The 12,263-nt window shown below is 37.9% G+C and overlaps 1 protein-coding gene across 1 annotated transcript in view; it reads left to right on the forward strand.

The window, feature by feature from the left end:
• DENND4C (DENN domain containing 4C) overlaps positions 1 to 12,263 on the forward strand; it is a 140,941-nt gene that overhangs the window by 37,714 nt on the left and 90,964 nt on the right. Inside the window, 3 exon segments of the mRNA XM_021682458.2 lie at positions 8,502 to 8,754; positions 10,256 to 10,325; positions 12,087 to 12,256. Of these exon segments, the coding sequence (XP_021538133.1) occupies positions 8,502 to 8,754; positions 10,256 to 10,325; positions 12,087 to 12,256 (493 nt within the window).

Consider the following 12,263-nt stretch of genomic DNA (forward strand, 5'->3'; position numbering starts at 1 on the left):
CTGTTTTTTAATTTTCTTCCAGGGGATAACCTTGAACATCCCTACTTGAAGGAGAGACACCAATGGAAAAGAAAGGGTGAAAATAGAGGAATAAGGAGGTATTTGATAGAGTAAAATTATGAAACAGATGGAAGGGGCAATGTCAACAGCATAGGTGACTGGATTAGCCTTTAATGGGAGGGGCTTTTCCTTTGAGAAGGAGATGAAAATTGGTATAAACACAAACTGTTGGTTGCAGGGGAGTAATTCAGGACATGTGATGGTTTTATGTCAGTTCTTTTCATTTTCTCTCTGAGTTTCTTAAGAAGAAGATAGGTAATACCCATAGAAGGATGGGTATAGGGTAAAATTTTGGTAATATCCATGTCAGTTGATGGGAATCAAGCCAGGGACATAACTTGTGTTTCAGACTTAAGTGTTGACTGTCAGCCGTCTCTCAAGGCCATCTTTTCATATCCTCCTCCCCATCCCCCCACTATACAGTCATAATTGAAAGGATGTGTAGCTTTCAAAGATTGCTGTTCTTGTGGTTTAGGGGCACAACTTAAAATGATGACTTAGATAATTAATACTTAGATACCTTCAGGTTGCAAGTGACTCATATACATCTTGTACTTCCCTAAGGCTTGTTATGATAGTTTACTGATCTAGTTTCCCAGAGTGTAGGTTGTCTTTTAGTTAATCATCATGGTAAATTTTTCTTTCCAGATCAAATAATTGTTAATACCTGGTGACTGCAATATTTTGACCTGTCCACCCCACTTTCCCCCCATTTAAGCACACGAGTGAGGTTTGGAAAACTTGTAGCCACTACAAAGACAGGTACCCATCTCATTCAACTAAATAAGAAATACTGTTTTCAAACTTTTGACCTTTTTGACTTTCATAAACTGACATGAGATATTTATCAGGTTTTCTTTTTTTTTAAGAAAAATGTTAATTAAGTTTAAAGTACATAAGATCTGATATTCCCCGTAACATCAAATACTCTATAAAGTATAATTTAAATAGTACAATATATTATCTTATGTGTCAGATGTGTTTATTAAGACAAAGAATCACAAATTACGCAGTTCTTCCTCCATTTATCAGATTCATTTTTTGAATTTTATTTTATTATGTTAATCACCATATATTACATCATTAGTTTTTTTTTTTTAAAGATTTTATTTATTTATTTGAGAGAGAGAGAATGAGAGACAGAGAGCGTGAGAGGGAGGAGGGTCAGAGGGAGGAGGGTCAGAGGGAGAAGCAGACTCCCTGCGGAGCAGGGAGCCCGATGTGGGACTCGATCCTGGGACTCCAGGATCATGACCTGAGCCGAAGGCAGTCGCCCAACCACCAACTGAGCCACCCAGGCACCCCACATCATTAGTTTTTGATGTAGTGTTCCATGGTTCATCGTCTGCGTATAACACCCAGTGCTCCATTCAATACGTGCCCTCTTTAATACCCATCACCAGGCTAACCCATGCCCCCCTCCCCTCTAGAACCCTCAGTTTGTTTCTCAGAGTCCATAGTCTCTCATGGTTTGAGAGAGTGAGAGTGTACATGTGCATGAGAGAGAGAGAGAGAAAGAAGGAGAGAGAGAGCGCGTGCACGCCCATGCCGTGGGCGGGGGGGGGGGGGTGGGGGGGGGGGGGGGGGGGGGGGGAAAGAGGATTGCGGAGGGGGGGGGGTCCTGGGGTGGGGCAGAGGGAGAGGGAGAAGCAGACTTGCTGCTGAGCAGGGATCCTGATGTGGGGCTGGATCCCAGGACCCGGAGATCATGACCTGAACCAAAGGCAGATGCTTAACCGACTGAGCTACCTAGGCGTTCCAGATTTATTGATTTTCTTTTTTTTTTTTTTTTAAGATTTTATTTTTTTATTTGACAGAGAGAGACACAATGAGAGAGGGAACACAAGCAGGGGGAGTGGGAGAGGGAGAAGCAGGCTTCCTGCAGAGCAGGGAGCCCGATGCGGGGCTCTGTCCCAGGACCCTGGAATCATGACCTGAGCCGAAGGCACATGCTTAATGACTGAGCCACCCAGGCACCCCCCAGATTTACTGAGTTTCAAAAGAGCTTTTTCTCCAGCACTTTTGTGTTTTTTTTGGAAAATTTTCAAACATACAGAAAAGTTAATTGAATGCTATCATAAACACCAGTATCCTTTCCTCCTGAATGATAGACTGTAGTATAATGAACAGTACACTTTCCACCTAGATTCAGCAAATTAACATTTTTCCATATTTTTGCTAAACTATTTGAAAGGAGGCTGGAGATATCCTGACAATTCTCCCATGAATACTTCAGCATGCATCCCTTAAGACGTGTTCCTGTAGAACCATGGTATATAGAAAATTAATAATTGTATTGTATTTTTCAATATCCATTCCCTATCCAAATATTCACAGTTATCCCCAGAATATCTTTTATCGCCTTTTTAAGAAAAATATTCATGGGGCGCCTGGGTGGCTCAGTCAGTTAAGCAGCTACCTTAGGCCCAGGTCATGATCCCAGGGTACTAGGATCGGCTCCTTGCTCAGCGGGGAGCCTCCTTCTCCCTCGCCTGCCACTCCCCCTGCTTGTGCTCACTCCCTCTCTCACTCTATCTGCCAAGTAAAATCTTGAAAAAAAATATTCAGCATCCTGTCATAGTTTACTCACTGCATTTGGTTGTTATGCCTCTTTAGTCTCTTCATCTCCCCCCAATTTTTCTGTTATATATTGACATTTTGCAGAGTCTTGCCAATTGTCTTATAGAATGTTCCCCACTCTAGATTTATCTAATTGTTTCTTCATTATGTTGTTTAACTTGTTACCTTATTGTCAGTATTTCCTATAAATTGGATGTTAGGTTTAAAGTCTGAATTAAATTTACGTTAAATATTTTTGGCAAGAATACTTATAGGTAGGGCTAGCATTAGGAGAGGATGTAGTGACAGATTGTCTCATAATTAGTAATGTTAAGTTCAGTCACTTAGTTAAGATGGTAATTGTCAGATATCTATTGTTATTTTCATTGTTATTTAAGTAATTTGTGGAGTTGTGGGCCTTTTTTAAATACCTGCTTCCCTAGTTCCTTTTCACTTCTCGTTTTGTAGGATCCATTGATCATTGCCTGAATTAGATCTTGCATGGCAGGGGATGTAAAATGAGACTTTTCTAATTCTTTTTTTTTTTTTTTTTAAGATTTTATTTATTTATTTGACAGAGAGAGAGACAGTGAGAGCAGGAACACAAGCAGGGGGAGTGGGAGAGGGAGAAGCAGGCTTCCCGCGGAGCAGGGAGGCCAATGTGGGGCTTGATCCCAGGACCCTGGGATCATGACCTGAGCCGTAGGCAGACGCTTAACAACTGAGCCACCCAGGCACCTGAGACTTTTCTAATTCTATCATTTAAAAAATAATTTTTTTTTTTTTAATAGAGAGCATGAGCAGGGAGAGAGGCAGAGGGAGAGGGAGAAGCAGGCTCCCCGCCGAGCCAGGAGCCCGATGTGGGACTCCATCCCAGGACCCCAGAACCATGACCTGAGCCGAAGGCAGATGCTTAACCATCTGAGCCACCCAGGCGCCCCCCTCTAAAAAATAAATTTTTTTAACTGGCATTTTTCTTGAAGAGCTTGAATGAAGAGCTTTCTTATTCTCTCTCTTTTTTTTAATTGTTTAGAGTAACTAAGAAACTATGGATTTTAATTTATTCTGTGTGATAAAAATCTATTATAATACTTATTCTGTTTGCTCATATGGTCCCGAGTTTGGCCAGTGGGAGCCCTTTCCAGCTGACTGCTTCGCCAAACAAAATCTGGATTTGTGTGTGTTCATTGTTACTGAGGCATTTTATATATATATATGTATATATATATATATATATATATATATATATATACGGTTCCTTGCCCTTGGAATAAAACCTATCAAGCATTTACAGAGTATTTACTGTGTTAAAAAATTATATGAAGTAGTTTTCTATGTGGTTGTTACCAATTTGTTATGTAGTTTGCAGTTAGGTTCATCTGTTTCTGTTTGTGTTTCATTTGTTTTAGAAAAATTTTCTGTTAATCTGGAAAATATTATCACAGCTCAAAACATGTAAAAAGATATATTTAGAGAAGTATTGCTTCAGTCTTTATTTCCTATACTTTTTTCTCTATACTTTATGCCCTCTCTTCCTCTGTTAATGCAGTTTTTGATTTATCCTTTCACTATGTGTTTTTACAAAAATAAACACATATGTGTGTATATTTATTTTTTAAAGATTTTATTCATTTGAGACACAGAAATACAGAGAGAGAGAGAGAGAGAGAGAGAGAGAGAGCATGAGAAGGGGGAGGGGCAGAGGGAGAGGGAGAAGCAGGCTCCCAGCCGAGCCAGGACCCTGGGATCTTGACCTGAGCCAAAGGCAGATGCTTAACCATCTGAGCCACCCTGGTGCGCTCAGGCGCCCCATGTGTGTGTATTTTTATTTCTTCTTCTTAAACTATAAATACTGTATATACTATTTCATACTTTGCTTTTTTCACCCAACAGTATATCATCGGAATCACCTCATATTTGAACATGGAGGTCTTTCTCATTTTTTTATAACTCTGTAGTACTTACTTGTGTGGATGTGTATACTTTATTCATCCAAACCTCTGTTTGTTGTTCTTTTTTTTAATTTTATTTATTTATTCATGAGAGACAGAGAGAGAGAGAGAGAGGCAGAGGGAGAAGCAGGCTCCCAAGGAGCAGAGAGCCCAATGCGGGACTCAATCCTAGGACCCTGGGATCAAGCCCCTGCATCGGACTCCCTGCTCTGCAGGAAGCCTGCTTCTCCCTCTCCCACTTCCCCTGCTTGTGTTCCCTCTCTCGCTGTGTCTCTCTGTCAGATAAATAAAATCTTAAAAAAAAAAAAAATGCTTTGGTGAATAACTTTGTATATATTATTACATATTTGTGGAAGTATATTTTCAGGTAGTCCTGGAAGGGCATTGCTGGGGTAAAAGATAAATGCATACGTAATTCTGTTAAATGTTACCACATTTCTCTCCATTGTGGTCATGCCACCATCAATATATGATATATGTACTTCTTTTCCCCCAGTCCCATCCACAAAATATGTGATCAAATTTTTGAATTTTTGTCAGTCTCACAGTCAAGAAGTGATTCTGTTGGAGTAATTTTAATGAGATTAACTATTTCTTCATATGTTTAAGGACTGTTTTCTGTTTTTTCTTTTGTGAATTGTTAATGTCTTTTGGCATTGCCTTTGTTTATGTCTTTTTAAAAACAGGGTTTTAGGACACCTGGGTGGCTCAGTCGGTTGAGCATCTGCCTTCAGCTCAGGTCATGATCTAAGGGTCCTGGGATCAAGCCCTGCATCAGGCTCCTTGCTCAGCAGGGGACTCTGCTTCTCCCTCTCCCTCTGCTGCTCCCCCTGCTTGTGCTCTTTCTCTCTCTCTATCTGACAAATAAATAAAATCTTAAAAATAATAATAAAAATTAAAACAGGGTTTTGGCCTTTTTGATTTTTTTACAGTACATTTTTATGTACTAGGAAGATGAAACTTTTGTGAAATAAGTTTCCAAATGTTTTCTTCAAGTTTATAATTTATCTTTTGACTTGCATTTTTTGTCACGTAGAGTTTACTTGATGAAGTTTATTTTCTTCCTCCCTTTTATTGTTTCTAGATTTTGAGTCATAGTTACACTTTTCCCAGTGCTAGGTTTTCTTTTAGTACTGGTATGTTTTCATTCTTTTTTTTTTTTTAATTAATTAGTTATTTTTTATAAGATTTTATTTATTTGAGAGAGAGGAAAAAGGAGCAGAGGGAACACAAGCAGGGGCAGAGGCAGAGGGAGAAGCAGGCTTCCTGCCGAGCAGGGAGCCCGATGCGGGGCTCGATCCCAGGACCCTGGGATCATGACCTGAGCCGAAGGCAGACGCTTAATGACTGAGCCACCCAGGGGCCCCATATGTCTTCATTCTTGACATTTATCTGTGATCCACTGGGAGCTTTTTCTGGTGTATAGTGTGAAGTATAGATACAATTTTATTTTTTTCCTAAATGGCAATTCAGCTATTCAAGCACTGCTTATTAAATTAAAAAGTCCATCTTTCCTGCAGTATCAATATTGAGATGTCACCTTTATCCATTTCAGGTATTTCTTTTGTATTCATTGTTCTTTCTGTTCACTCATTTGCCAGTATTTTCCTGATTTAAATATAGAAGCTTTATAATGTATTTTAATATTTAGTTGGGTTTTACCAGCTTCATTGAGATATAATTCAGATATCACACAGTTCAACCATCTCAAGTATACAGTTTATTGGTCTTAAATATATTCACAGATTTGTTCTGCTATTACAGCCAATTTTAGAACATTTTCATCCCCCTAAAAGGAAACCCTGTATTCATCAGCAGTCATTCTCTGATGTTCCTTTCCAACCTCTAGCCCTAGGCAACTACTAATCTACTTTTTGTCTTTATAGATGTGCCTGTTCTGGGCATTTCATGTCAATGGAGTTATACTACATGTGGTCTTTTTTGTGTAGCTTCTTTCACTTATCATGGTTACAAGGCTCATCGATGTTGTACCTCGTATTAGTACCTCATTGCCTTTTTTTTTTAAAGTTTATTTATTTCTCTAAGTAATCTCTACACCCAACGTGGAACTCAAACTCATGACCCTGAGGTAAGAGTCGAATGCTCTTCTGACTGAGCCAGCCAGGCACACCTTGTATGTCACTGCTTTTTATTGCTACACAATATTCTGTTATATGCGTATGCCACATTTTATGTATCTTTTCATTAGTTGGTGGACATTTGATTGTTTCCACTTTTTGGCTGTTATGAATAAGGCTGTTAAATGTGTATTTGGGGCACGGGGGTGGTTCAGTTGGGTAAGCAACTGCCTTCGGCTCAGGTCATGATCTCACGGTTCTGGGATCAAGCCCCGCTTTGGGCTCCCTGCTCAGCGAGGAGTCTGCTTCTCTCTTTCTCTCTGCCTGCCGCTCCCACCTTCTTGTACTCTCTCTCTCTCTGTCAAATAAATAAATAAAATCTTTTAAGAAATGTGTATTTGCATACCAGTATTTGTGCAGATGTATGTTTTCATTTCTCTTGGGTATATATCTAGGAATAGAATTGCTGAGTCATACCAAAACTCCCGTGTTTAACCCTCTGAGGAACCACTGGACTGTTTTCCAAAACAGTGTTTATTCCCACCAGCATTGTATAAAGATTCCAGTTTCTCTACACTCTCACCTTACTAGCACTTGTAATTATGTCTTTTTGATTATAGCCTTCCCAGTGTATGTGAAGTTGGTATCTTATTGTGTTTTTTTTTTTTTAATTTAATTTTTTTTAATTTATTTATTTGAGACAGAGAGAATGAGAGACAGAGAGCATGAGAGCGGGGAGGGTCAGAGGGAGAAGCAGGCTCCCTGCCGAGCAGGGAGCCCGATGCGGGACTCGATCCCGGGACTCCAGGATCATGACCTGAGCTGAAGGCAGTCACTTAACCAACTGAGCCACCCAGGCGCCCTCTTATTGTGGTTTTGATTTCAGTCCCCTAATGGCTAATATGTTGAGCCTCTTTATGTGCTTTTGGCCATATCTTCTTTGGAGAAATGCCTATTTAGATTTTTTGCCCACTTAAAAAAAAAATTTTTAAAAAGTCTTATTTTAAAATAATTTTAGTTTTATGGAAGAGTTTTTAAGGATGGTACAGACAATTCCCATATATTCTTTGCCAGCCCTGTATCCATTTTTGTTGATTCTGTAGATCTGTTTGGGAAATACTGACATCTTACCAAATATTAGGTGTTCTTATCCATGACCATGGGATGTCTTTTTATTTATTGGTTCATCTCTAATTTCTTTAAACCATGTTTTATAGTTTCAGTCAAAGGATTTTTATATTTATTTTCAGTCAGAGGATTTTTAAAGGTGAAATTTTGACAGGAGTTATGAAGATAAATTTCATGAAAATGTCTGAATACTTGATCTAGGAATCAACCTGAGGATGTTTATGGTGTTGCCCCTTTCTTGTTTCATACGTTTTTTTGTAAAAAGCGATAAAAAAATCAAGTTTTTTGATTTTTTTTATTTTTTTTTTTTTTTTTAAAGTTTTATTTATTTATTTATTTGAGACAGAGAATGAGAGAGAGAGAGCACATGAGAGGGGGGAGGGTCAGAGGGAGAAGCAGGCTCCCCGCCAAGCAGGGAGCCCGATGCGGGACTCGATCCAGGGACTCCAGGATCATGACCTGAGCCGAAGGCAGTCGCTTAACCAACTGAGCCACCCAGGCGCCCTTATTTACTGTTCTTAAAATTACATTCCAGCTGTTGAAAAATAGTAGTTAAGAGATCTATAATTCCCAAAGTAGTCATCTTACTTTTGGTTTACAATTAAGATTTGAGAAACGGTTTTGTTTCTCAATTTTTTTTGTTTGTTTTCAAGAGGAAAACCAACATTAACTTGAAATGTATTTATCTATCTATCTATCTATTTCTCCCCTCCCTGCCTTGCAGAGTTTTATATGAAGGGAAAGAAAGGCTTATTCCAGGATGTGAAGTGATCCAAGCCACACCCTACGGTCGCTGTGCCAATGTCAACAATAGTTCAACTACTTCACAAAGAATCTTTATCACTTATCGAAGGGCTCCTTTAATTCGACCCCAGAATTCCTTGGCTGTAACTGATATCTGTGTTATTGTAACCAGCAAAGGAGAAACCCCTCCTCATACTTTCTGCAAAGTTGACAAAAACTTAAATTGTGGAATGGTAAGAATACAGTTGTTTCCTTTTTAGTTCTATATGTACTCTCTCCTACCCCCGAAAAAAGGATAATTTTTGTACTGCTGTTTATTATTGGGTGTAGAATTTACTCTGCTTATATTTTGTGGTTGTTTTTATTATTTTTAGATCTGTAACTTTTATGATTCATAATAATTTTTAAAATCCTTAGCTATCTGATTTGTAGAAAAATTTCATTGAGAAAGTACTTAAAAGTCAGGGATTTAAAATTGTTTTTTGGTATGTTTTAATATTGCCTGTGTTACACTAATATGGAGGTTTTATTAGCTTTTGTTGTTTCACTGGTGTCTTCACGGAACTGACTTTATATTATTATAATTATTGTAGTTTTACATACTTGCTTTTTCCAAGTGGGCTCTACACCCAAAGTGGGGTTTTGAACTCACAACCCCAAGATCAAGAGTCGCATGCTCTACCAAGCATGCTAGGCACCCCACCCCTTACATACTTATTTTTTCTTTTTCTTTTTTTTTTTTTTTAAAGATTTTATTTATTTATCTGAGAGAATGGGAGACAGAGAGCATGAGAGGGGAAGGGTCAGAGGGAGAAGCAGACCCCCCGCTGAGCAGGGAGCCTGATGTGGGACTCGATCCCGGGACTCCAGAATCATGACCTGAGCCGAAGGCAGTTGCTTAACCAACTGAGCCACCCAGGCGCCCCATACTTATTTTTTCAAAGGGCTCTAATGAACAAGAACATTAAACATACACCTATGATTTATAGTTTTATGAGACTAAGATTTACTATTGGGTCAGATTTATTTTGAAAAATATCTTTAGATAAAAATATCTTTGGATAAAATCTCATTAAAGCTATTACCTTTAATGAGATACAGGCAAAGATGACTGGCTAATGTACCCATGGCTCTTAGTGAAGACAGTTTGCCTCTGGAGGTAATGACTTCATAGTACCTCAGTTACCTTCATAGTACCTAGTTTGAGCTCCAGAGCCCACTCAACTTTGTGCTGTTTCTTTCAAAGTGTCTGATTACAGCATTCCGAACTTTTTGAAACTGTTCTGTGTCAGTTTAATTTTTGCGGCAGTGTTTTTTTACTCCTTTCTTTTAGTATTCTGAACTTCATGTTTTGCTATATTTTATAGTCTGTAGTCTTTTTTTTTTTTTTTTAAAGATTTGTTCATTCATTTTAAAGAGAAAGAACGCACGCACCCTCATGGGTCAGGGGGTGGGGCAGAGGGAGAGGGAGAGAGAGAATCTCAAGCCGACTCCCTGCTGAGCATGGGGCCCAACATGGGGCTCAATCCCAGGACCCCAAGATCACAACCTTAACTGAAACCAAGAGTCGGGCTCTCAACCGACTAAGCCTCCCGGGTGCCCCTGTAGTCTGTTTGATAAACATATGTTTTAAATTGATTTCACTGAATAATCAGAACCTTTAGAAGATTTTCAACAAAATCAATTTATTTTCACTCTTTGCTCTTTTTTTAAAACATAATTTATATTTTACAGTGGGGTTCCAGTGTATTTCTGTGTTATAAGAAGTCTGTGCCTGCTTCTAATGCAATAGCGTATAAAGCTGGTGAGTAAATTAAAAAAAATATTGTTACTGTAGTTATTGTTGTACATTAACAGTTGGTTAGTTTCCGTAGTGTATTGGTCATCATGTTCACCTAACATTTACATTTGGTTAGAAGAGATGATGTATACCCCCTTATGTAGTTTATGGGGTTAATCTATTCATAAACTGAATTATTTATAATATTAGCATATAAAGGCACAAGTTTTCTTAAATACATTATATACTACAAGATATATTAATATTACACCCTCCCCCAAACATGTTGTTAAATAGAAAGTATCATCCCAGGTGAGCATTTGTGAAATGAACATTCAAGCTTTTAGTCTACACTAATAGATTTAACAATTCAATGGAAAACTGCTTACTCTCTCTGATCTTTTTATTTTGGCAATCAGAAAGGTGTCAAACTGCATCTTTACTTCTTATATTTCCTTCTCTTATCTCTGTGTGTCTGATTCGAAACCTCATGTTACTTGCCATGAAAGGTGGACTTGCTTCCTTTTTCCTTTGTTGCAAAGAATCAGCTATATGGAGGAGAGGAGGGCCTGAGAAACTTTTCTGCCATGAAGTGTTTGAGAAATCTATCGCCACATTCTTACTGCACAGTAAAGTGTCAAGGGCTGTAAAGATTTAAGTGTGACCTCTTCATCCCACTGGTATGGTGGGATAGAAACTGAAAATACAGGTATGCTCCAGTTGTAAATAGAAGAGATACTGGAATACTTCCTTGTGAAAAGAAGCAGTGTCAGTTACTTTTTGATCATGCACAATTTGTTTTGCTTCAGGGAAGTCAGGCAAATCCATATATGAAAAATCTTGATTGTCTTCTTAAAGACATTCATACTAATAAATCAGACCATTTTAATTTATAATATAAAAATAAAGGTAGCAACTAATAATTACAAATTTCAGTATCATTTTAAAATGTGATACTGTTAATATTGCTGTAATGTGTTGATTGTATGTGATTTCCTAAATTTTGTGTGTGTGTATGTGTGTGTGTGTATAGAAAGTGTCACTTAAAAAAGTAACACATATAGAAACAAGCTTTGTGAAAGTATTCAGGTATTTGATAAAAGACATACTTTAGAATATAAAGCTTTGCACACCAAATTTTGACTCAGAATTCTGCTACTCATATTCAAGAGTTTAACTTAGAGTTGGTCTGCATATTAGAGACATCAGAGGCTAATGAACTGATGCTTTGTAGCTACTTTATTCTGAAGGGGCTTTGTTATGCTTGCCAGAGGACCCCTTGCTCCTGCTTCGTTGGTCTCACTCTGTACTCAGCCAGAGGATTTTGGTCTCATTTACTTTTCATGCTGAATACTTTTTACACTGCTGCTCTCTCAAGATGAGTTTAAGAGCTCTGATCATTTCTGTTGCCTTGGCATTATTATATAACACTTAACCCTTCCCTAAATTTTTTTACTGAAATACTTGGTAAATTTTCCTATATGTTCCTCACCCACTCTCTATACGATGTTGTGGTATGCAGAAGAAAATATATTAAGATTGGTGATACTGTTGAATAGAGTTTTGACTTGTATATTTAGTACATTTTAATGTTACAGTGAATTATAAGTCCATGAGTAAAAAATAAAGGGTAAACTTGTTAGTTTATTTAAATTTCTGATATGGCAAGAGAAAAAAATTATTTTGAAATTTCACACATAAATATTTTCATGAAATTGTATCACATATACCTTATGGGAAAGTAACTATTTAAAAAATTTTAATACTGTCTCTTTTCTCCAAAAGGTTTAATTTTTAGATATCCAGAAGATGATTATGAGTCATTTCCTCTCTCAGAATCTGTACCTCTCTTCTGCCTTCCCATGGGAGCTACTATTGAATGTTGGGATCCTCAAACTAAATACCCACTTCCAGTTTTTTCAACTTTTGTCCTCACAGGTTCTTCTGCTGAAAAGGTATATT

This window comes from Neomonachus schauinslandi, chromosome 13 (assembly GCF_002201575.2).
Source record: "Neomonachus schauinslandi chromosome 13, ASM220157v2, whole genome shotgun sequence".
Lineage (NCBI taxonomy): Eukaryota > Metazoa > Chordata > Mammalia > Carnivora > Phocidae > Neomonachus > Neomonachus schauinslandi.